The sequence below is a fragment of the Pelodiscus sinensis genome, chromosome 24 (assembly GCF_049634645.1).
Source record: "Pelodiscus sinensis isolate JC-2024 chromosome 24, ASM4963464v1, whole genome shotgun sequence".
NCBI classification, from domain to species: domain Eukaryota; kingdom Metazoa; phylum Chordata; order Testudines; family Trionychidae; genus Pelodiscus; species Pelodiscus sinensis.
The window spans coordinates 13,083,205-13,106,109 of NC_134734.1; the positions used below are offsets into that span (position 1 = coordinate 13,083,205).

At 57.4% G+C, this 22,905-nt stretch overlaps 1 protein-coding gene and 1 long non-coding RNA gene across 3 annotated transcripts in view; one reads left to right on the top strand and one right to left on the bottom strand.

The window, feature by feature from the left end:
* LOC112544499 (uncharacterized) overlaps positions 1 to 22,905 on the bottom strand; it is a 40,678-nt gene that overhangs the window by 7,173 nt on the left and 10,600 nt on the right. The window contains exons 1-2 of one of the 2 annotated variants that reach the window (XR_003087848.2): positions 739 to 1,115; positions 589 to 662 (exon numbers count right to left, since the gene is read on the bottom strand). The exons of the other annotated variant lie outside the window; for it this stretch is intronic. This is a non-coding gene — a long non-coding RNA (uncharacterized LOC112544499). Of the gene's footprint in view, positions 1 to 588; positions 663 to 738; positions 1,116 to 22,905 lie in introns of those variants that run through there. 2 annotated transcript variants of the gene reach the window in all.
* On the top strand, positions 3,720 to 19,149 carry TAGLN2 (transgelin 2). Its single transcript, XM_006115188.4, has 5 exons — positions 3,720 to 3,874; positions 15,719 to 15,914; positions 16,260 to 16,434; positions 17,499 to 17,601; positions 18,090 to 19,149. The coding sequence occupies exons 2-5, from the start codon at positions 15,735 to 15,737 to the stop codon at positions 18,229 to 18,231; spliced, it is 600 nt and encodes a 199-aa protein (XP_006115250.1). The 5' UTR covers positions 3,720 to 3,874; positions 15,719 to 15,734; the 3' UTR covers positions 18,232 to 19,149.

Consider the following 22,905-nt stretch of genomic DNA (forward strand, 5'->3'; position numbering starts at 1 on the left):
TTTGCCCGCCCAACCTCCAAGGCTCTGCAAATCTGACCCATTTAAAATTCTTTCCCACCCCCAAATATAGGGACAGTCAGACCAGGAGTAAAACCCACCAGCCAAACACATGGGACGGAATTCTCTGTAGTAACTCAGAGCTCGAGTGGGAGGGAGGGAAGGAGCAAAATCGGCATGTGTATCCCACCCTCCTTCCCTGTCCCTCTTCAGGCACCCTTCTTACGAGCAACTCCTTCCAGAGGTGCAGTCGCTCCTCGCCACGGGGGCAGTAGAGGAGGTTCCTCAGAAGTTAAGGAGCAAGGGGGTTTGTTCCCAATACTTCCTAATTCAGGCCCATTTGGAACCAGCACGGGGGTACTGTGTGCAACTGTGCACGTTAACCAATGAGCTCAGGGTTATCAGTTAACCATGTAAACAGTTACACTTTTACATCCCTAACAGCTGATTGAATGAAGGGTCTCCCGATCTCATCTTGGATCACAGACTGCATCCGTCTCTGTTACGAGCTAGCCAACATCCATCCCCCGACACTCACAGCCCACTCAACAAGGATGTACATTTCTTCAGATGCTTTCCTCGCCCACGTACCAGCAAGACAGAAGTGATGCAGCTATAGGCTGAGCAGTCTTCCTATCAGTGATTCCTTAATTCTGACCCCGCCTCTAGGGGAAGAGCTTAGAGTCACCTGACTGGAGTCAACATGAACAAGCACTCAAAGAAGAAAAGATGGTTACTCACCTTCTTGCAACTGTTCTTTGAAATGGGATGTTCACTTCCATTCCAGCACCCACCCTCCTTCCGAGGGGGGGTGGCAGTCCGCAGGGTCATATATTGAAGGTCCCACTCTAAGGGACTCCACAACCAACCTGATGGTGGCTGCGAGGTGAAAAAGTTTCTGAATTTTCCATCCACGCAGATGGTGTGTGGATTGGAATGGGTATGAACAAACACATCTGGAAGAACAACAGTTACGAGAAGGAAAGTAAGGGTATGTCTACACTACCCTCCTAATTCGAACTAGGAGGGTAATGTAGGCATACTGCACTTGCAAGTACAGCTAGTTCGGATTAGGAAGCCTAATCCGAACTAGCTACTCCGTGCCGCGTATAGCCGCGCAGCACGGGGTTCGAACTAGCCGGGATTTAAAAATGGCGGCGCCCGGCTTATGCAAATGAAGCCCGGGAAATTCAAATCCCGGGCTTCATTTGCAAGTGCGGTATGCCTATATTACCCTCCTAGTTCGAATTAGGAGGGTAGTGTAGACATACCCAGAGTGTCTTATCCTCCTCAGGAGGGGCTGTTTCCAGAGGGGTTCCATGGGGGTCAGTTCTTGGCCCTACGCTGCGTAACATTTTTATCACTGTGCTGGAAGAAAACAAAATCATTACTGATAAAGGTTGCAGATGACACCAATATAGGGGAGCAGTAAATGATGACGAGGACAGCTCAGGGACACCTTGACAGGCTTTCTCGGTAATTTGGGAGCAAGCCAAACACTCTGGCTGCGTCTAGACTGGCAAGTTTTTCCACAAAAGCATCTGCCTTTGCAGAAAAACTTGCCAGCTGTCTACACTGGCCGCTTGAATTTCTGCAAGAACACTGACGATCTCATGTAAGATTGTCAGTGTTCTTGCGGAAATATTATGCTGCTCCTGTTCGGGCAAAAGCCCTCTTGCACAAATGCTTTTGTGCAAGAGGGCCAGTGTAGACAACGCGGTATTGTTTTGTGCAAAAAAGCCCCGATCACGAAAATGGCGATCAGGGCTCTCTTGCACAAAACCGCATCTAAATAAAACTTTTCCATTAAAAGCATTTGCGGAAAATCATGCCAGTCTAGACACAGCCTCTATGTTTTAATATGGCTAAATGTGCACAGCTAGGAACAATGAGTGCGGGCTGAACTTACACGATGGAGGCCCCTCCTGGGAAGCAGGAACTCTGGGAAGGATTTGATGGTTCTGGTGGATAATCAGGGGCAGTGGGTATGAGGCGGGAGAAGACACTGACTTCCCAAACCGCCAGCCTGGCCCCACCCATACTCTGCCCCCAGAATGTCTACGGTAGGCGTACTGGGGGCAGAGTGTTGTTGATCGTGAGCGCCCACCCTCTCCATGCTCTGGGGCCAAGGAGGCTGGGGTTGCATGCCGCACCACCTCCCTATGGTGCTGGGGAGAGGGCTTTGCTCCCATGTGGGTGGGGCCTGAACAGAATGGGCAGGACTGGGGGCTTGCCTCCCCCATTCCCTACCTTCACCCACCACCCATGTGGATAATCATCTGAAGATGGGCTCCCAGTGCAATATTGTGGCCCGAAGAGCTAATGTGATCCTGGGAAGCATAAACAGGGAAAACTTGGTTTGGAGTAAAGAGGTTACTGCCCCTCAATTTGGCACTGGTGTGACCACCTGCCAGTTCCTGTATCCCATTCTGGTGCCCACAAGTCAAGAAGGATGTTGATACATTGGAGAGAGTCAGAGCAGAGCCACAGGAATGATTAAAGGACTGGAAAACCTGCCTTCTGGGGTGAGACTCCATCTAGCTTAACAAAGAACAGCGGACGGGTGACTTGATCACAGCCGGTAAGTAGTTACCTGGGGAGCAGAAATGTAATAACAGGCTCTAGCAGAGAAAGGGCTAACGTGAACCAGTGGCTAGAAGCTGCAATTAGACACATTCAGGTGGGACATAAGGGGCACACTGGTAACAGTGAGAGGGATTAGCCACTGGAACAATTCACTCAAGAGCCATCGCTGACAAATGTTCATTCAGGATGGATGTTTCTCTGCCAGTTTTTCGCCTTGTGCAGGGGGTTACACTAAACCAGTGGTTTTCAAACTAGCAGTGGCGACCCAGTACTGGGTGGTGGAATGCCAAGCACTGGGTCTCATTGCTGCAGCAGGAGAATCAAGTGACCGAGGGGGGGGGGGGGGGCCTAAGGCAGCTCCCTGCCTGTCCTGCCATTGCAGACTGCGCTGTGACCCAGAAACGGCCAGCAGCAGGCCCGGCTCCTAGGGGGGTTGGGGAGAGCGCACAGGACTCCACCCATTGCCCCTGCCTGGAGAACTAGCTCCGCACTCCCAATGGCTGGGAATCTGTTGCTGGCTAATCCTGGGGTTCAGCATGGTCTGCAGTGCCAGGAGAGGCAGGAAGCTGATTTAGCACCCCTGCTGCATGGCTAACCCAAGGCTAGAGGCCCCTCCTACACCCCAAAGCCTCACCCCGGGGCCCACACTCTAGTCAAATTATGTTGGGTGGCAGCATCAGCAATTGTCTTCAACTGGGAGAAGAGAAAAAAGTGTGAAAACCGCTGGCTAAGGGGCTCACAGTATCTCCACTGTACAATGGGTGGAAGGAAGATCAGTGGGGGAGGGCAGGATGGAGCTTGAGTGTGGGCAGAATTGTCTCTGGGTTTGGCTTTTCGGTGCCTGGAAACGGTGGAGGGAGGGGGAGGTTTAAAGCCAAGCAGGGACCGTGTTCGGGGAGTTGAGCTGGAACCCGGGAAGGGCTGTGAAACGCGACAATGGGCGGGGAGGGGGGGAGTTAGTCACTGGCCGATATCTACAGCCTGGCCTCCATGGCGGGGAGGCTGAAGGGGCTTTAGGGGGAGGGTTGTCCCAGCAGACCCCGGAGATTTGTGCTGGAGTCGCCTCCCTGAACTCAGCCCCTGCTCCCCGGTAGGTGCCCCACGGCCCGGAGCAAAGCGCATCCTGCCCCCAAATCCCCCGGCGCCGCGCCCCTCGAGGCTGGGCCGAGGCTCCGGCCCCTTTAAGTCCCTTCCCGGCACCGCCCCCCCCGGGCGCTGACATCAGCCCTCAAATAGCCGCGCGGCTTGGGTGCGGCCCCATCCCAGCATCGCTTCGAGTCGCCACCAGCAGGTCAGAGCCGCGCCGCGCCCGGCGGGTCCCCGCGGCCGCAGCTTGTCCCACGAGGGGCGCGGCCGGGCTGGGGCTGCCCCTTCCCGGGGGGGGGTGCTGCAGGTGCCGCGACCCGCTCCCCTCCCCTTCCCGGTCTCCTACCCCAGGCGGGCCGGGGTGGCGCAGGAGGCGGCCGGGTGGCGCCCCAGAGCCACGTGCGCTGGTAGCCCCATGTGCGTTACCGCGGGCTGCCCCGGCGCGGGCTCCCCCACTGGGCAGGGCTGCCCTACGTCTCTTGGGGTGGCTGGGCCGGAGGTGGGGGGCTCGGGAAAGGGGGTGGCTTTGCCCGGCGCTGGGGCTGGCTCCCCACCCTAGGGGCGCGGGGGCCGCGGCTGGAGCGAGCGGGCCGGCAGGCGCCCGCGTAAGGAGCGAAGTCGGGGTGGGACGCTGCTCCGCTCGGGGCCGGGCGCTTGGCGGCGGCGGGGCAAGCCAGGAACTGCTGTCTCATGGGCGATCATGACCCCTCCGCGAGCCGTGACGGAGACCAGGGCTGGAGCCTGCCGCCTGTTGCTACAACAACTCCTTATAAATCAGGCAACTTGGGCAAACGCTGCTGCTGGCTCCAGCCCCGCGCTCCTCCCCCTGCCTTGAGCTCCCCAGCTTGGCAGGCAGCAGGGTGGTTACAAAGGCCAGCGCGGGCCTGACGACTCCGTCCAAGCCGTCTCCCCGCCAGGGCCCGCGTTTCTCTCTAAAAAAGGAAAAAGTAGCCGCTTCTGGGTCTGACCCAACTCCCCAGATGCTGGTGGATTTCCAGGGCTTTGCCTCTAAAACCGCTGAGAGCGGTAGGACTGAGACGCCTTTGGCCTGCCCTGTGGAACAGGCCACTTGGCACTGCCACACCTGGCCCCTGAGGCCGGCTAAGGCTGTTTCCACTGAGCGCAAAGGGAGGCCTGGCAGCTCTCTAGCTCCTAAACCCCTTCCCTCCAGCTGTGACTGGACAGGGTGCGGCTGCACTCACTTGATAGCGTGGTGCGAAGGGACTGCCCTGGATTTGTAACCTCCAGGGTGCTTTTCCCAGGCTGGGATGTGAAAGTCCCGTCTTCAGAGACTGGGACCGCCCCCACGGGGAAGCAAGGAAGGCTGGTGTGTGTCTAACAGCTAGGGCATGTGGGGAGTAGTCATCTCCTCCAGATAGCTGTGTTAAAACGGGTGACCGAAAAAGCACTTGCCAAATCAATGCAAACCACAGCGTACTGCTTTATAAACTCGGAGGGGTAGCCGTGTTAGTGTGAAAAAGTGGGTTTTACCCAGAAAGCCCATGATTATATGTACGTGTAGGTTTGTCTCTAAGGTGCTACGGGACCACTGCTTGCTTTACAGCTGTGGTGTCCAGCTACTTCTGAAGCAGTCACCACTATAGTGAACTATTGTCCATTTTCCCGACTAATGTAGCTGAGTGTGGCTAGTGGTCTCAAATTATGTACAACACACTAGCCACATGTGGTTATTTGGGCAACGTGACTTTATAGACTAGGCAGGGAGATGTCAGTACAACATTGACGTTCCAGTTGATTGATTTTTATAGTTGTTATAACTGGTCAGTGCTGAGATGCTTGTATCTTTGTCTAGTTGAGTGCGCAAGTAGTTTGTGAGGTGAAACTTGGTGTACCAAAGACCAGTCTCCTGAAAGGGGCACCATGCTCCGGCAAGGCTGAGAGTCAGGGGTCTAGCAGTTTGGTTCTAGGTAGGGTGGGGCTCTACAGTAGCTAAATCAGCAGAGGCCTCCAGTGTGGATGTGGTGGAGGGGTGCCTCCCCTGCTGGCCAAGTCTGGCTGGGCTCCAGCTGTACGTTTGGTCGGTGTGACCCTCACAGCCACACCAGGGGTACAATTGAGGTGGTTGGAGGCTGTGTAGACAGCGCCTGTGGAATTGGACTGGGACTAGCCTGGGGGTGCTTGCAGGCTCTGGGTTTGGCCTCCAGCACTCTGTGCAGGGTGGGGCGAGGGTACTGCAGGTAACTGGGATGAATGGGATCACTCGGAGCCCTTATTGACATCTCTTGTGTGACAGCAGCAAACTCAGATGGGTTCTTGGGACCAGAGAGCCCACCCTGCTCCCAGGCTGCTTGATGGCTAGGAACATACACTGGCCCTGCTCTCATCAGTGACCGAGAGGGAGGGGTCATGGGCTCTGGCTTTGTTTGGGGCCCTGTGTAATGAGGGTCCAGCTCCCAATTGAGCACGACAGACGCTTGCTGAACTGGCTGTGCTGCAGGCCTGGGCTTGTGGGGCAGCAGATGAAGAGCTGTGTTAACAGCCTGTGCGCTGGGGTGGGAATATTTCACTGGAATCTGCTCACTGCTGAATCGAGGGCTTCCATAAAGTCAAACCACCCCACGAAACAGCAGCTGCTGTTTGTGTGAATTGACCTGCTTAGCGCTGGCGCGTCTCCAGGGGCGGGCAGAGCTGGCATTTTTATTCCCCTCTGTAATGAGCATCTCTCTGCAGCTGGTGGAGTCCCTGAAAATTGGGAAGATTGGGGGGCAGGGGGAGGAGGAGACTCTGCCTTGTAAAGTTTCATAAGATGCTGATTTGACTCTTTCTGCCCCATGGGAGCTCAGTTCTGGGAACTGCAAATTGGAAAGGCAGGTGCAGCCCACCCTGCCAAGAGTCCCGAAGAGCTGGCCTGCTTGGGGCTAATCCTAGGCGGCCCAGCTTTGAGCAGGAAGATCTCCAGCTCTGAGTGGGGTGCAGAGACTGTCCAGCCTCCAAGGAGCTGGCCCCTAAGGCATGAGGGCTGCATCTGCGAGGGTGGCTGCAGCAGCTGGGTCAGTGCCTTCTTGAACATGGGCTGGAAGTGGATGAGGGTGTGGCAGGAGGAGGGGTGAGCCATGTGGCTCCTTCCTCCTGGCCTCTATCATGGCCTCCTACCAGCTTGTAGCTGCAGACTCTGACTCCTGTTTAGGTTACCACCTTTGAAACACAGATCAGCAGTCCCCAAAGGAAGCCTGCTGCACCCCAAACTCTAGGCAAATCTGCACCCCCCCAAAGGCCGCTTACAGTATCTAGAGAGAACATGTATAGATTGATACCATCAGTTCCTTTCTTAAACTGCAGAAGTAGGAACTCTGCCATCTTTAACAGGACAAAAAATACCACAGCATGGCAGGACTGCAGGAGAGTTACTTTGACCCACGCTTAAAAACAAGCCCACCCCAAACAGGCAGATTAAATTTTTTTTCTGGCAAGTTGGTTTCAGAACTGGCCAGGGCAGTCAGCACCAGCCAGGTGGTTACCGTAGTGCCCTGGGGGTGGGGAGAGACAAGCGACAGCAGAGCTGTGTCCAAACCCCTCTGCAGGTGAAGGCGAGGCTTTTCCTTATCCTGAGCTGCTGTTTGCTCTCTGCCCACGGGCCCAGCATGGGGTTTGTCCTAGCTGCTGACGGGCTCCCTTCCTTGACAGTGCTTAGCCAGAGAGTCCTTTGCTTGGGGTGTCTACCCAGGCGCGTGCCTCATGGAGCCCTGTGCTCCGGCTGTGCCCATGTGAGTGTGCAGCCCTCATGGTACCCTAGAGTGGCAGTGCCCTGAACTTTTGGGTCTGTGGTTGGCTTGTGTTCTGGTGCCATAGCAACATCCCCAGGTGACCTGCCCACACTTCCAGGGGGTTTCCTGTTTGTGGCGACTTCTCACTTCGGCAGCTGTAACTTGCTCTGCCTGTGCAGATGTGTGGGGGTGGGGGGAGTGGGGAATCAGTTTTCCCCCAGAGCTTACTGCTTCCTGGCCACCTAGATGCTAAACATGGGTGGCTGCTTCCTGCTCTGCAGGATTCAGTAGCATCCTCTCCCTTCCCCCAGGGCTGGCTCTCTTGTCTTCCAGACTCCCCCTTGCAATGTGCTCCTGTCTCCAGCAGACTCCATCTGTGGCAGGAAATCAGCCCTGTCTCCACCAATTTCAGTTACTGCTGGTTTCCTTGGCTCTGAGCCCAGGGCTGCTAATGTTTCAGGGGAGCTGCCTTTCTCACACACTTCGGCCACTCCTGGCCTAGCCTGGAGGGCTGCCCCCTCTGCTCCCATTCTCCAGAAGCTCTGCCTGTTCTGAGACTGCCTGGTAGAGCCACTGACCAGTGTCTGCACTGGCCCTTCTGAAATCCCCCTTCCTGCCTCTTCTGGGCCTGTCCTCTCCCAGAACCCTTGCTAAGAGCCTCTAGCTAATCAGCAGAATCTGTCTCCACTTGGGAGTGGGGTGCTGTCTCTCCCTCTGCTCTCTTAACCCTTGGGTGCAGGCAGTGCCCCACTTGCTGTCACACTAACTGCCAAGCTGCAGTGGAAATGGGCTCTGACCCTCTAGGGTGCCCGGCCGCCCATTCTGTCTGTCGAGCTGATGCACAGCTTGGCATGGGGGTTGGGGAAGCTCGGGAGACAGCCCTCAACCAGCTTTTCATAGTGCCTGCAGGTCCCTCTTGGCGGGCAGGTGGAAGTGCAGATAAGGGAGTGAAGAGATGCCTGTAAACAATGCAAACCGATCTCCAGCCTGCTGGTGGCTTCTAGCCATGGCTGCTCACAGCTCCCTTCCTGGCTGGGATGGGGGCTTTCTCCTCAGCCCGTGTTCCCAGTGCAGCATTTGGCCTGGCAGACTGGCTTGCAGGCACCTGGGCCTGTCCATTGGGCAGGGTTTTCATTTTGCTGTCTCCAGACAGAATAATGGGTCAGTGTAGCCTGATGCTCTCCAGACCACAGGATCCTGCTGGAACCCAATTAAAGACACATTCCCTTAGATTTCAAGGCCTGAAGAGACAGCTGTGATCACCCAGTCTGAGTGACTGCTTAACTCAGCCCAGAGTCTTCCAGCCCCCCTACTTCCTCCCACAGATTCTGGCCTCCAATCCAGATCTGACAGCTGAGCCCCTGTATCTTGAATGTCCAAGCTCCATGTAAAATCTTCACGGGATCCAGAGTCCCCTACATCCCTTGCCAATTTGCTCAGTGGCTAATTACCATCACTTAACCTGCTGTTGCTTTCCAGTTAGCACTTTGCACATTTCAGTTTGCTCCTCTGGCCAGTTAGATCTTTTGCTACAGGGTGTTGCCTCTCTGAGGTGAGTTACTCTTGGTCTCCAAGCTCAGATGGCGCTCATCTGGAGATGCTCCTTAAATGAGACCAGATCGTTAGTGCTCTTTTCTGAGCCTGCTACAATTTTTCCAACCTACTCCTGTGTTGCAAGACTGGATTAAGTAGCTGGCCCATGGTCTCCATAATGCCATATAGAATCATAGAACAGGAAAAGACCTTGAGGCCATCGGGTCCAGTTCTCTGCCCTCATGGCAGGACCAAGCATGATCTATATCATCCCTGACCGGTGTTTGCCATCACTGGAGATTTTTAAGAGCAGGTTGTGACAATCTTCCTAGGCAACTTATTCCTGTGCTTAACCACCCAGGCAGGAAGCTTTTCCTAATGTCCAACCGAAAGCTCCCTTGCTGCAATTTAAGCCCATTGCTTTGTGTCCTGTTATCCGAGGCAAGGAGAACAATTTTTCTCCCTCCTCCTTGTAACAATCTTTTTGGTTACTTGAGAGCAGTGATGCGCCCTCTCGGTCTTCTCTTTTCCAGACTGAACAACAAACCCCATTTTTTAATCTTCTCTCCTAGCTTGTTTTCTAGACCCTTAATCCTTATTGTTGCTCTTCTCTGGACTAGGGATGTTAAATATCGGTTAATTGAATAGTCGCTTAACCTCATGAATTCTTATTGGTTAGTGGACTATTCTGTAGTCCCCAGGGGCAGGGCTGGTCCCACTGCCAAGGCACCCCTGGCCACTCTGTGCTGTGGCCTCTGTATCAGCGCAGGGTGGCAGCAGCAGCCCATGTCCAGGGGAGGGGCTGAACTCCTGGACCTGGCACAAGCCGGATTGAACTGGGCTGCCTGTCCACCTGGCTCTTAATATACTTTAAATGCAGAGCCACAGTGGGGGTAGATCCTGGACCCAATGTGAGCCAGGACTGAGCCGGGCCACTGGCCAGCCTGCTAAAACATTTATTGGCAAGGGCAAGAAGGGGATGCATGTAGTCTATAGCATTAACCTATAAGCTTTTGCTTGTCGGTTAATCGACTACACTATTACATCCCTACTCTGGACTCTTTCCAGTTTGTCCATGTAGCCAGAGGCCACACCCCCTTTCCTCAATGACCCTCTTGTCCCTATGTCCCAGGTACACATGGGGAGTGGGTTCGGGAAGGGATCATGGTGAATCCCAAGTTCCTGCTTGCCTGCCAGCCAGCCACCCAGCCTGCAAGCACACTACATCCCCTGGTCCCAGATGTGTCTGTGCACTTGGCTGTGTGGCCGAGGTAGCCCGATCTATATTACAGCAGCAGGCCTGCCCCCCAGGCAGTCGTGGCTGCTGTGTAGGGACTGTTCTGGGAAACGAGCTGGCATAGCTTTCCTCCTTCCCTAACGTGCTGGGACAAAGCTGTGTGCTGTCAGCGTGCCGCACCTGGCAGGATGAATGGAGAACTGGCACAGACTCCTCTGGCCCAGGCCTGCTTCATAGCCAACAGCTGGCTTGGTAGGCGGCAAACAGACCTAACCCCCTCTGGAGGGAAGCCAAGCCCTGCCTTCTGAGCCCATCTCTGCATGACGCATTGCCGAGGGGCTGGGCTGGGTTCCCACATGCCCTGGACTGTCCTGGGTTTGAGACTGTGCAGCTAACGAGGGGGGCAGGAGCGGAAGCCAGCGCCTTGTCCTGGTTCTGCCAGCATATCTGATGGGAGCTGGGTCTGTAGGAGTGTGGCTGAGGGGCTGGCACGGCTGATCTCTCTCCTGCCTGGTGTGGGTGTGAGGTGCTCTAGTAGAGAAGGTGCCTCTTCCCAGCGGTGGAGATAGAAGGGAGGGTGGGGGTCTCCTCTTAGCAGCGCTGCCATGGATGCTGCTGCTCCCCTCCCCTCACTCCTTGCCTGTGGCTTGGAGGGCTGACCCCACAGACTGTGGCATTTTTCCCACCCCCCCTCCCTCTGTGGCAGTGGCTGCCTGGTCCTGGCTAGGGCTGGCCTGGCCAGGAGGATCAGGGTGCACCCTGAGTGGACTGGCTATTGTTGCCCACAACCAGGCTGGGACCCAGGAATGAGCTAAACCAGCGGAGAGCTGGGCTCCCTGCGTGTGGTGGTGGGAAGGGAGGGCAAGCCCAGTGCAGCAGGAGGTGCTTCGGAAAGGCTGGGACAGGACTTGCTGCAGCCTGTTCCCCACCGCGTGGGTGGTGCTAGCCAGCTGCCCCAAATGGGAAAGCGCTGCCTGTAGCACGGAGGGCTGGGAGTTGGCATGTGGCAGGGAGGGGAGGTAGCCTTCAGGGGCTGGCTTCTTGGGCAATGCCTGCTCTGCTGTGAAGGGCTCCCAGCTGATGGGCACAGACCCACCCAGGCTCCCTCTCCTGCCTTCAGAGCTAGCTGTCCTCCTGGCACGCCCCTCACCCCCGGCCAGGGGCTGCCACTTCCGTCCCATAAGTGCAGAGCCAGTGGAGGGTGCATACGGGCACCCCTGGGGCCAGGCAGGCAGGAGCCACTGACAGTCTCTGTGAGGGGGGGGCTGGTAAGTTGGGAGTGGGGGGGGAGGGGCTGCAGCTGCTTTCCCAGGCAAGCTTGGTGGTGGCTTGTCCCTTCCCTTGTGCCCAGGAAGCTGGGTGAGCTCTGAACTGTAGCAAAGCCCTGCAGCCTGGACCTGGTGGGATCCCTGGCACTGGGGGTTCAGGGGATCACTGGCTCCTCTTCAGCCCCCCCCCCCACTCCTGACTGCTCAAGTACCTCTGGAAAGAGCATTTCGGGTCAGCTTGGCACAGAGGCTCAGGCCCCTCCCTTGAGCATCTGTAGCCTGGCAGGGGGAATAGACTCGGCCTTCCAGCTCTGGAATATCTCCCCTCCCCCCATGCACCTGGGAACCCCATTCCCAGCTGGCTCAGCTGTGTTGGGATGGGGGCCTATCTAGGGGCATGCTCCTTCCTAGCACCCCCTCCTTGGCCATGTGGTACCAAACCTGCTCCCAGCCACAGGAGCCGTGCCCAGACCTGCTGCCTCCCTGGCCCATGGCACCTTTGGCCCATCCTCTGTGGCCAGAGCTGTGTTGCCCCTGAGCTTCACACTGCAAGCCCCTCCCTGCAACCCCTCCCATATTCAGAAAAGTGTTTCACGTTTTTATTGAATGCTATTCTAAATGCGGGAGGCAAAGCAGGGTTGGAAGCTGTCGTCTCCCCACCCCCACATAACCTGGTGACCTCGGAGGGGTTGTGACCCTCCCTCCCCAGTTGGAGAACCCCCTGGGTTTGTCTCAAGGTGGCATCTCTAGGGGAGGCCGCAGGGAGCCAAACTGACAGTCTCCAGACATGAGTAAAGGGCCAAGTTGCTCAATCGCAATTGCCCCCTGCTCCCTTGGGCCCCAGGGCGGTTTCTCAACCCTAGCAAACATTCCAGAGGACGGGTGGGTGCTGGGTCGGCCTGGGTCCTGGCAGGGTCAGCTTGGTCGTGGGGGGTGGGGAGCCAGCCTGCTGGGCGCCCACGTGCCTCTGGGTTGTGCGCCCCCCCCCCCCCCCCCGTCTGACCAACTGCGGGTCAGGATTTAAAGCAGCCCTTGGAAGTGGGAGGGAGTGGTGCACTCGGAGGCACCCAGGAAAGGCTGCAACTGGCCCCCTGGGAACCTCCCCCTGCAGACTAGCTGGGAGGGAACTGAAATCACACCCCTCCTCCCCCCACCACTTCCTACCCAAGCAGCCCCACTCGCTAGCATCACCCTGGGAGCAGGAAGTGCCCTGCAAAGGTGATAAGTTGCTGTCCCGGAAACACTGGTGCAGCGTCATGGTGGGGGCTGTTGGCTCAGCCCTGCGTGGGGGCAGGGGAGAGGGCCTGGCAGGCTCTTATCAGGGAGTGTCCGGATCCCAGCCAGAGGCAGTTGCAGTTTGCTCTAGAAGGAGGTGGTTGCTGTCCTGCTCACTGCATCCAGCACGGTCCAAAAGGCCCTGTGAGGGTAGGCACCTGGGCGCCCTCTCCCCGAGACTCTGCTAGCGCTGCCCTGCGGACACAGATGGTCCCCAGGCTTGGGCGCATCAAATGCTGCTGCTTTCTTCCTCCAGGAGTCACAGCAGAGCTGCCCATGTGCCCCATCCCTGGTCACGGCTCCTCCTGCCCAGCCCCACCCACTGCCCTCCTCACAGCCCAGCCTTCTCTGCAGCTCCTGGGTACGACCCCCTTTGCGCCCACATGCTGCAGGTGCCTGGTTCCTATGCTGGGGTGATTTCAGCGTGTCTAGCTCTCACGGGGAGGCAGGAATCCCAGTCTCTCCCAGCCAGGGGAGCCCTTTGTACAGCCCCCAGTGTGGCCTCACTCTGTCTCCTAGCACTCATGGCTTCCTGGCCAGGCACTGACAGCAAGACGGCCCCTCCCCTTCCCCAGGTGGGGGTGCTGCCCGCAGCCCTTGCAGAGGGGAAGAGGTCTCCTGCCCACCTTCACGATGGGAGGCTGAACTCTCCCTGGCCAGAGGTGCAGGGATGGGCAGGATTCTGTGACTCCAGAATTTCACTCCTCCCTCTTTCCCTCCCCCCCCTTCCCAAAGCCTGGTGCTGCCTGAGACACCAGCCTGCCCCAGCTGGCCTGGGGGGAGGAGGGGCAGAGCAAATGGGATTGAGAGGATGATCCCAGCTAAGGGCAGGGGGGAGATCTGTTTACATGGGGTGTCAGCTGTGAGCCGAAGAGCCAGCCAAGGGCTGGACTGGCAGCACCTCTGCTCTGGCCCTGTCTGTATCTGTCCTGCGGCCCCAGTTCCCATAAGGCTCCATGTAGCAGTGTGGGGGGGGCTCCTGGCCTCCTCAGGCAGCCTGGAAGTGGGCCGAGGCCCTGGCACATCCTGCTTGGCCCCAGCACAGAGCTGCATTCCAGAGATTAGGGCTGGAATGTGCCTGGACGGCAGGGCTGTCGACTTTCCCGATACGGCACCCAGGGCCTGGGGCGGGCAGGGAAGACGGGCTCTAGGACAGGCCCTTTCCCACCCTAGGGAGAGCTTGCCCTGCGCACAGCCTCCTAGATGGCAGCAGTTTCCTTTACAATCGCCTCTCTCCTGCCCTGCAATCCAACTGCCCCAGCCTTGCAGAGGAGGCTTTGGCCCAGGAGGGTTTGGGGGGGGAGGCGGTGTCTGAGCCACCATCTGAGGGGCCCGGAGCAGGGCTGACCCTACAGTGCTGCAAAGGGAGCCCGGCCTGGAGCCCATCCCCACGCAGCTGGTGAGATCGAACTGTCCCTGGAAGCAAAGGAAATTCCAGCAAAGCTTCCTTCCTTCCTGGGGGGCTCGGGGGCCTTGTGAAAAGGCAGCCCTGGGCTGCGGGGGAGGGGAGGCATTCTGAATTACGCTCCCTGGGGAGCACAATCCGTCTGGTCTGCTCCTTGCCAGCCCCATCTCAGGTCACACCCCTGTCGGTCGCAGTGGGCTCTCCCAGACTGGCCCCGGGGCTGGGAAATGCAGCTTGACACTGGATGAGGCAGCCCAGGGAAGGGTGCAAGGGCCCTGCTGCTGCTGGTGTCTGGGAGCTGGCTCCTGGGGGTGTCTCTGGAGAGACCTGCTCTGCAGCAGGGGCGGGTGATAGGCACTGATGGGGAAGGCCCCTGGTAACCTGCTGCAGTGGGGTCAAGCAAAGGCAGTTCCTCATTCTGTGGGGTCAGCAAGGGCTTGGTGGCTCCACTGAGCTTGCAGTGACTGGCTGCTTGGGGAACCTGGGAGCTGGGCGGGTGGGTTGATCCCAGCTCTCAGGGCTCCCAGGCAGGAAGAAAGTTCCCTCTGTCCAGAAGGCAGGGCCTGGGCCCTTGCAGAGCCTGGGCAACAGTGCAGGGGGCATAGCCTGGCACCAGCACAGCTTCCTATAGTCAGTGCTTCCCCTGGGGCTCTGCGCAGTGGGGCAAGGCCAGGGTGTATGTAGGAGGCCGTGCCGGGGACAAGGATTTCAAAAGCTCAAACAGCTGAACCCAGGGTCTCTGCCCTGCTGGCTTGATGCTTTGAGCTGGCTAGGAGAGGCCCAGTACAGCAGGGGTGGGCAAAAGGGGCCTCCATGGGTGTGGCCCACCAAGCGGGTGGATCTGACCTGTGGAGGCCTTGCTGCTCCCAGGCCAATTAGGGGCTAGGGGGTGGGGAAGCACCCGAAGCCGTCTCCACTCTGCCCCGCCCTTAATTGGCCTGGGGGTGCAGGAAATGCATCAAGCCGCCTCCTGCCCTGCCAGGAGCAGGTGGTGCTCTGCTGGGGGTGGGGAGAGGGGTGGAGACTGTGCTCCCCAGGCCAATCAGAGCCTGGGGACAGGGGAGCATGTCAAGCCTCTTCCAGGACATGGGTGCCTAGTGGGAAGAGGGGGGGCAAAGGGGCTCTCCCACCCCCAGACCAAACATGGTCTGAGGGTGGGGCAGCCACCCCTTCCTGTTCAGGCTCTCTGCTCCTTCCAGGGTGGCCTGGGGCTACTTCAAAAAAATTTTGATGTGGCCCCCAGGCAAAAATTATTGCCCACCCCTGCAGTACAGGGTGGGCAGGGCCAGGGCTCTCCTCTTCCCTCCCCCTCTTCCCCCCCAAAATGGGCCTGTCACAGGGCTTTCAGGCTGTGCCTCTGACAGATGGTGCAAATGCAGACCCCAGTGCTTGCAGGGAGGATGCTGCAGTCCCCCTGTGACCATGCCCAGGCATCCTTGCTTCAGGATGGCAGGACACCTACCCCCACCAGACAAGGGAGGGCTGTCCCTGGTCTCCCTGGTAGAGACCCTGAACTTTGAGCAGCTGGGGAAAATTCTGTGCTGCTGCATCATGGCTCTGAGTGCAGAGGGCTCTCTCACCTGCCCCTTCTCTGTTGTCCCTGCAGACACTGCACCGTTGCCATGGCAAACAGGGGACCAGCCTATGGACTCAGCCGGGAGGTCCAGCAGAGGATTGACCGGCAGTATGACCTGGACCTGGAGCAGATCCTCACCCAGTGGATCCTGGCGCAGTGCGGCTCCAACATCCAGGCACCTGAGCCTGGGCGTGAGAAATTCCAGGAGTGGCTGAAAGATGGCACGGTGCGGATCACTGGGGTGGGAACCCCCCTTTTGCCCAGGAGCTGGGACACAGGGCAGCTTCCCCTCCAAAATGGGCCAGCATTCCAAGTCTCTCCAGGGTTGCCAGCTTTCTTGACCAGACACCATTTGTAGCAATGGCTTCTGGTCAGGGAAAGTTTCAGCCTAGATCTCAAGACCAGAGGCGCCAGGTTGGCTCTGCCCCCAAAGAAAGAGGGGACTCTGCCCTGAAGAACCCCCACAGACAGCCCTGTCCCCTGTTACAGGGTGCTGGGGAGGCTGCTACAGGAAGCAGCCCAGGGCACTGGCTGAGTCCTGGGTTTATCTTTGTCCTTCCCTCCTGTCCAGGTGCTCTGCAGACTCATCAACAGCCTCTTCCCAAAGGGCCAAGAGCCAGTGGCCAAAATCCAGGCCTCAGCCATGGCCTTCAAGCAGATGGAGCAGATCTCTCAGTTCCTGCAGGCTGCGGAGCGGTATGGCATCGCCCCCACTGACATCTTCCAAACCGTGGATCTCTGGGAAGGTAGGGAGAACTGAGGGGGGAGCGGTTGGCATGGACACAACTGCCCTTGCTCATGCAGGATGCCTAACCCCTGGCATGAGGAGGAGCAGGGAGCTCCGAGCTGGAGAAGGCAAAGACTCCTTCTGTGAGCAGCCCACCTTAGATCAGCCCTTATGCCGTGCATGAATCCAAACTCACCCCTTTCATGGGGGTCCTAGCTTCATCAGCACAAGGCTGCTTCCCCAACTCTGCTTATCCTGGGGATCCTCCCCTGGGTGACTCAGCTTACACCCTAGTATCTGTGGGTGGGAGAGGTGCATGGATCTCCTGCTTCAGTGTTAGCAGAGTCGCTTGGCCCTTTCCCAGCAGGCTCTTTGCCTGCTAGCAGGGGACAGCAGATGCTTCTATCAAATGCATAGCCTTTGGATGGGCCAGGCCGGTTGCTTTGAGCAAGAGTCTGGGGATGGTATATTACAGGTGTAAGCAAGATCTAGCCCATGAGCTGAATCCAGCCTGCCTGGCTGTTTGACCCAGCTCACCCTGCCGTGTCCTCAGGCCAATCGAGTACACAAAATCTCCCCCTCCCCACCAGGGGGGTGTGGTGCCAGAGGGAACTGCCAGCTGTTCAGAACGGCTGGTGGCTCCCTCTGGGTGCCGTGCACAGCTGGCAGGGAGGGGTGAGGAGGAGAGACCTCCTGTGCTCCCCTGCCCCATAGGAGAGCATGCAAAATCTCCATCTTCCCCCACGCAGTGCCTAGAGGGAACTGCCCCTTCCACCTGAGGCCCTGCCCCTTCTAGGGCCAGCCTGTGACCACTACCAGTATTGGTGAAGTGGCCCCCCCTACAAAATGATGGGCCACCCCTGGTATATTATCATGGTTCTCTAGACTGACTGCTTATCCTGGAGCCTTGCTCAGGCTCTGCATGTGACCCACTGACTTTGGGGGTGAACTGGGGTGAGCTGCAGGCCCCACTGGCAGGTAGGGTTGGGTTACTGGCCCCCAGTGCTCCCTGGGCACGCTGCTGGTGCTGAATGCACCCGAGTCAAACGGCAGCATGTTGCTTAGGGTCTCTGTGCCCTCCAGGGAAGAACATGGCCAGTGTGCAGAAGACCCTGATGAACCTGGGAGGTCTGGCTGTTACACGGGAAGACGGGCTCTTTGTGGGAGACCCCAACTGGTTCCCCAAGTAAGTGGCTCTTCAACCTTTGAGTAACACAACAGCCCCTGTGACCCAGGACCTCTGGGGGAGGGGAGAAGTCAGGCCAAGCAGGTATGGCCCAGCTCAGGGTTTGGTACTCTGTCCCAATCTGGCCTGGAGCCACTGGATGTGGGATTCTACTCTCCAGACAGGGAGGCTGGACTGAGCCCAGCAGCCAGCATACAAGGGATGCAAGCACCTTTCAGCATCTTGCTGCCCCCTCCCCAGCCTGCAAAGGGGGGACTGTAGGGCTTGGTCTCTGCCCACTTGTACAGTGACTGGGTATCGGTTCATCCAGCCTGACTGTGCCCTAGAAGGCTCTGTTGCCAGTGATGTGAAGGCTGAGCAGTCACTGTGCCCTCCCCTGCTGGGCCTCCCCTCTGCAGCTCAGTATGGGTCACTGTCTAGCCATTGGGTGCCCCCCAGATCTCTGCCTGTGTCCCCTCCACGCTGACTCATGCTTTCCTCACTCCCAGGAAATCCAAGGAGAACCGCCGGGGCTTCTCAGAGGACAAGCTGAAGGAGGGTCAGAATGTGATTGGGTTGCAGATGGGCACCAACCGGGGTGCATCCCAGGCAGGCATGACAGGCTACGGGATGCCACGCCAGATCCTCTGATCAGCCCACACGGCAGCACTCCCTCTCCCCTGTCTCCCACCCCTCCCACTAGGGTTTAATATATTTGTCTACAGTCTAGAAAATCAGGGCATGGTACCTTGAATATCCCCAGCAAACAAACCTCTCCAGTGTAACCTGCCAGGGCCTCACACTGAGTCTGCCTTCAAATCTCCCCATTCCAGCACCTCGAGGGGCTCTTGTCTCCAGTGCAAGACCCAAACGCTCTGATACTGTTGTACACCCCAGTTCTGTAGGGACCAAACTCCATTTCCATGTGGACCAAATGAGTGTCTAGGCTGACACTGGGACCAGTCAAGGCTTGCCCCCCCGGCTGCCAAGGCCAGATCTCTCCTGCTTGGGGCTCTGAAGTGGCAAACCTGCCTCTTCCATTCCAGATAGCAAGGTTTGTGGCTTTGCTAAACTGTCCATAGTCTTAGGACCACGAATCTCCTTCGCAGTTACAGCTGGCAGCTGTCCTATCTAATCCGGTGCTTGTGCTGCAGAGCTGTCTGCATTCTCTCCTGTGCTAGGTAACAAAACCCAGGCTCCAGCTGGTGGGGCTCAGAAGAAAGGCTGCAGTACCTTGCAAGGGGCTTGGGACAGGGCATTGTCAGCCAGCGGGTCCCTCTCCCTCAAGGTTTGGAGCAGCTGTGCTCTCACCAGGTCTGGAGGAGCTAGGAAGTGCTCGGCCCTTCCATGGGAGTCCATTGCACCATGACCCCAGAGCTAGCTAGCTCCCCAGAGCTGTGGGCCATAGTGCTCCTGGTGACGTGTTGCTTGACCCCAAGCCCTGCTACTCCAGCAGTGCTGCATGCCTGGCTCTGGAGCTAGGCTGGAGCTGTCTCCTGTGCTCTGATCACTGTGGCATGTGCCTGAGGTCACCAGTTGGAATAAAGATCACTCAAATCTTGTTTATAATCCTGTGTCCTTGTGTGTGTGAAGGGAGAAGCCCAGCACAAAAGAGTGGGTGTGGGATGGGGGGGGGGGGGGGGGAAGGCTGGTGTCCAAGCTGCTTCATGTGCCCACCTGCTAAGCCTACAGCAGAGGGGAAATGACCACATGAGTCCTGCTTGGCTGCAGGGGAGGGGAACGTGGGAAGGGTTAGCCTCTGGACTACGAGGCAAGGGTCCCTCTGCACTGGATGGAGTGAGTGGGGATGGAGACAAGCTGGTTCCTCCTATTGGCCCCACTTCCCCTGACCAGGACAGCATCAGAGGTCCCCTGACAGGCAGAGGAGCAGCCTGCAGATGCTGGGCATTGACTGCTGCAGTGGGGGCAGTCTGAAAGAGACCTGCTCATGCATGACAGCAGCCCTTTACCTTTGAGCAGATGGATTGGGTGAGGCCCCCTGCCTAGCCTGTGCCATGGGCCTGCCTCCTCTACAAGAAGAGGAAGTATCCAAGATAGGGTCAAACATGAGCTTGGTGTAAGGGTTACAAGCAGCAGCCTCCAGCCTAATGGCTATTATGATAAAACTAAAAACTTAGACAAACAGTCTCGCAACTCCTTAAAGACTTACCAGCTACATGTTATCAGGAGCTGTCGTGGGCACAACCCACAAAGTTCCTGATGCCATTTACATGTTTTGTTAGCCTTTTAAAAAAAAAACCTCTTGTGCAATACTGTTATTCCTGAAAATAATCAGCGTGCTGGGCTATGCCCCTTGATTGGAGCAGCTGGGACTTGGGGGGGGGGGAGGGGGGAATTTGGCCTACTAGCCACGGCAGCAGGAGCTCCACAGAGCGGGCGGCACAAAGTCCTGTCTTGATCTGTTGCCCCATCCAGTTCTGGGCTCGGAAGGGCAGCCCCAACCATTGTTGAGGAGTGGAAGGTTAATGACATTAGCACAGCGCCCGCCCACACCCAGCTTGGGTGGGAACAAGGGTGGTTTTGTGACCAGGGCTCAGGGCAAGCTCCCTGCCAAGATCCTGCTGGATCAGAGCACTCTATTGCCTGGAGCTGGGGGCTGTGCAGCACCAGCAGAGGCAGGGGCTAACTGGAGCTCCATGAAGACCCACAGTCCCTTTGCCCTACTCCCTGGAGCCAGCCCCTGCCCTACCTACTATGGCTCCAACCAGAGGTGCTGGAATGGGAGGGGGGGGGGGGGTGCTGTGGCAACCCCTGGCTTGAAAAGCTTTCAACCGTATACCTGGTTTAGTTTGGTTCCCTGGCTCTTAGAACTCCCACTACACAAACTTTTCCAGCACCCCTGCCTCATGCCTTCCAAAGAACAGGTGGGCCTGGGTTCCAGCCCAACCCTGGAGAGCTAGCCAGGAGCCCATGGGGTTGGTATATTGAGCAGTGGGTGGTAATTGCAAGCTTTAAGATCCGAGGGGGAGGATGCCTGGTTCTCCTAGGGCTCAGGAGCAGAGCCAGTTTGAAGTTGGAGTTGTCTTGCTGCCTTTGGCCTTCTGCTGAAGAGGAGTGGGTACCCACAGGACCTGACACAAGCTGGCAGCCTGGGGTTCCCAGTCTTCTGCTTGCCCAGGGGGAGGTCTGAATTCTAGGAAGTGTAAGAATGGCCATACTGCGTGAGACCAAAGGTCCATTTAACCCAGCATCCTGTCTTCTGAGAGTGACCAATGCCAGGTGCCCTAGAGGGAGTGACTAGGAGAGGGAGTCAAGTGACCCATTCCCAGCTTCTGACACACACAAGTGCTAGGGACACCATTCCTACCCATCTTGGCTAATATTGATGGACCTATCCTCCACGAATGTACCTAGCTTTTTTTTGTTAACTCTGTTTAAAGTCCTGGCCTTTACAACATCCTCTAGCAAGGAGTTCCACAGGTTGGTTGTGGGCTGAGTGAAGAAAAACTTCCTTTTGTTTTGTGTTCAATTTGCTGCCTACTATCATGTGGTGACCCCAGTTCTTATGGGAAAGTGATGTGCTACACTGGCCCACCCCTACCCTTGAGTATTTGTCTTAATCCAGTTTCAGTATGTGCTGTGAAGTAGCACCAAGCAGCCCCTGGCCATGCCCATTCCATGTAGCCAGCACAGCGTGGGGCCAGCCCAGACAGCCCCTTGGTCTCACCAGTATATATCTAGGAGCTCCTGCTGGAACGTACCTGCCTGGCTCCTGTGAACAGGCTTTCCACCCCTGAGACAAGGGGCACATAGTGGGTTCTCTTAAGCAGGAGGTGCAGGCACCCTACCCCTCTGAGGAGCTGCAGTAGGGTGACCTGGACCCCAAGTTAAGCTGGCTATGTGCCTCCCACTCTCACACACACAGCTCTGTTCCAGCTCCTGGGTCCAGGCAAAGCACAGCCAGTGTGTGGTGTGCACGCCCCTCCCCTTCCTCCTCCTTCCCCCAGCCAGGCTGGGTCTGCTGCGTGGCCCCCTCCTGCTGGCACAGCCTGTGCTGGCTGTTTGCAGATTCTGATATCGAAGGCATTGGCAGCACTCACCAACCACATGGAACCGCCGCCGCCTCCAGCAAATATTTACACTCGCGTTGCTCTAACAACTGACCAGTCTGGGCCAGGAACCCAAGGCCACCAGCCAAGGCCTGTCTGAGTGAGAGCCGGGCTACAAGGCTCTCCCTCTGGGTGTGGGGCAAGGCTGCCCCTGGCTGGTGTAGCCTGGCCCCAGGGTGTGGCACTGAGGGAAAAGCCAACCCTGGCCTGAGTCAGCTCTGTTAAACTCCTGCTCAGCTGGGCCCAAGTGGGGTCTGGACCTGGATTAAAACCATCCTGGTCAGGCAAGCAGCCTCAGCTGAGCCAGGCGGGACGGTAGTGTGCTGGCCTGGTGCCTGGCTTTTGTCATCAGTGCCAAGCACTGCCCTGCTAGCTAGCCTTGCTTTGCCTGGGTGTGGATGCCTGTACAAGGTGTGGGCTGGCAGGCTCAGTGGGAGCCCTGGGCATGGGGGGTGAGGCCCCATAGTGGGATGCTGGGGTGGCAGGAGTCAGGCTCTGGGTGCAGCTGCTCCTCTCTCCCCCCCCTCCACTTTGAGTCTTGCCTTCAGGGACTCCTGTGCCAACATGGGGCTTGTGCTGCTGCATCTGGCTTGGCAGACTCCACCTGGGATAGCTTCAGCACACAGCGCTATGCTGCAGCAGATGGGGATGATGCAGAGTTTGTGCCATTTTAACTCTAGCACTTTGAACTCCACCAATGGACCTGGGCCAGACCCTGGTGTAGACACAGCTGTCTTGGGGTGAAGGGCCATGTGCTGTGTAAGGATAGGGCCTTTTTTCTGTAGCCACATTGGAAGGCCAAAAGCCTACGTCCTTTGTCTGCCGCCAGATCTGAAAGAGCAGCCGTCCTTAGCTGAGCAACAGGAAGTCATGTCCTCTCCTCACCCTCTAGCTCAGTGGTTCCCAAACTTTTTGGCATCATGCCCCCTTTTTGATTTTTGAGATACCCCCCACCCCCTGCAAAAATATAGCAGCAAAACTTGTTGAGGGGGGAAAAAAGGAACGGATGGGGGATGAGAAACAAAAATAGCAGCAAAACTTGGGGGAGGGGGAGATTGATGGGGGCTGGGTTGCCTCATGCCCTCCTGGAATTTCTTCACCCCCCTCCCCCCAAGGGGGGCACGCCCACCAGTCTGGGAATCCATGGCTAGCTAATCTACATTAAAATAGTGTCACCAGACTATTAAGAAGGAGACTGTCATAATGGCTCCCAATATCACCAGGCAAAGAATCAGAGCCCAAGATGGTTGAAGGA

What these genes read in the sequence shown, in the direction of transcription:
- TAGLN2 (XM_006115188.4), top strand. Translation starts at nt 15,735, where the DNA reads ATGGCAAACAGGGGACCAGCCTATGGACTCAGCCGGGAGGTCCAGCAG. An exon ending in AACCGTGGATCTCTGGGAAG is followed by an intron (nt 16,435 to 17,498) that starts GTAGGGAGAACT and finishes TGTGCCCTCCAG; the next exon opens with GGAAGAACATGGCCAGTGTG. An exon ending in GACCCCAACTGGTTCCCCAA is followed by an intron (nt 17,602 to 18,089) that starts GTAAGTGGCTCT and finishes CCTCACTCCCAG; the next exon opens with GAAATCCAAGGAGAACCGCC.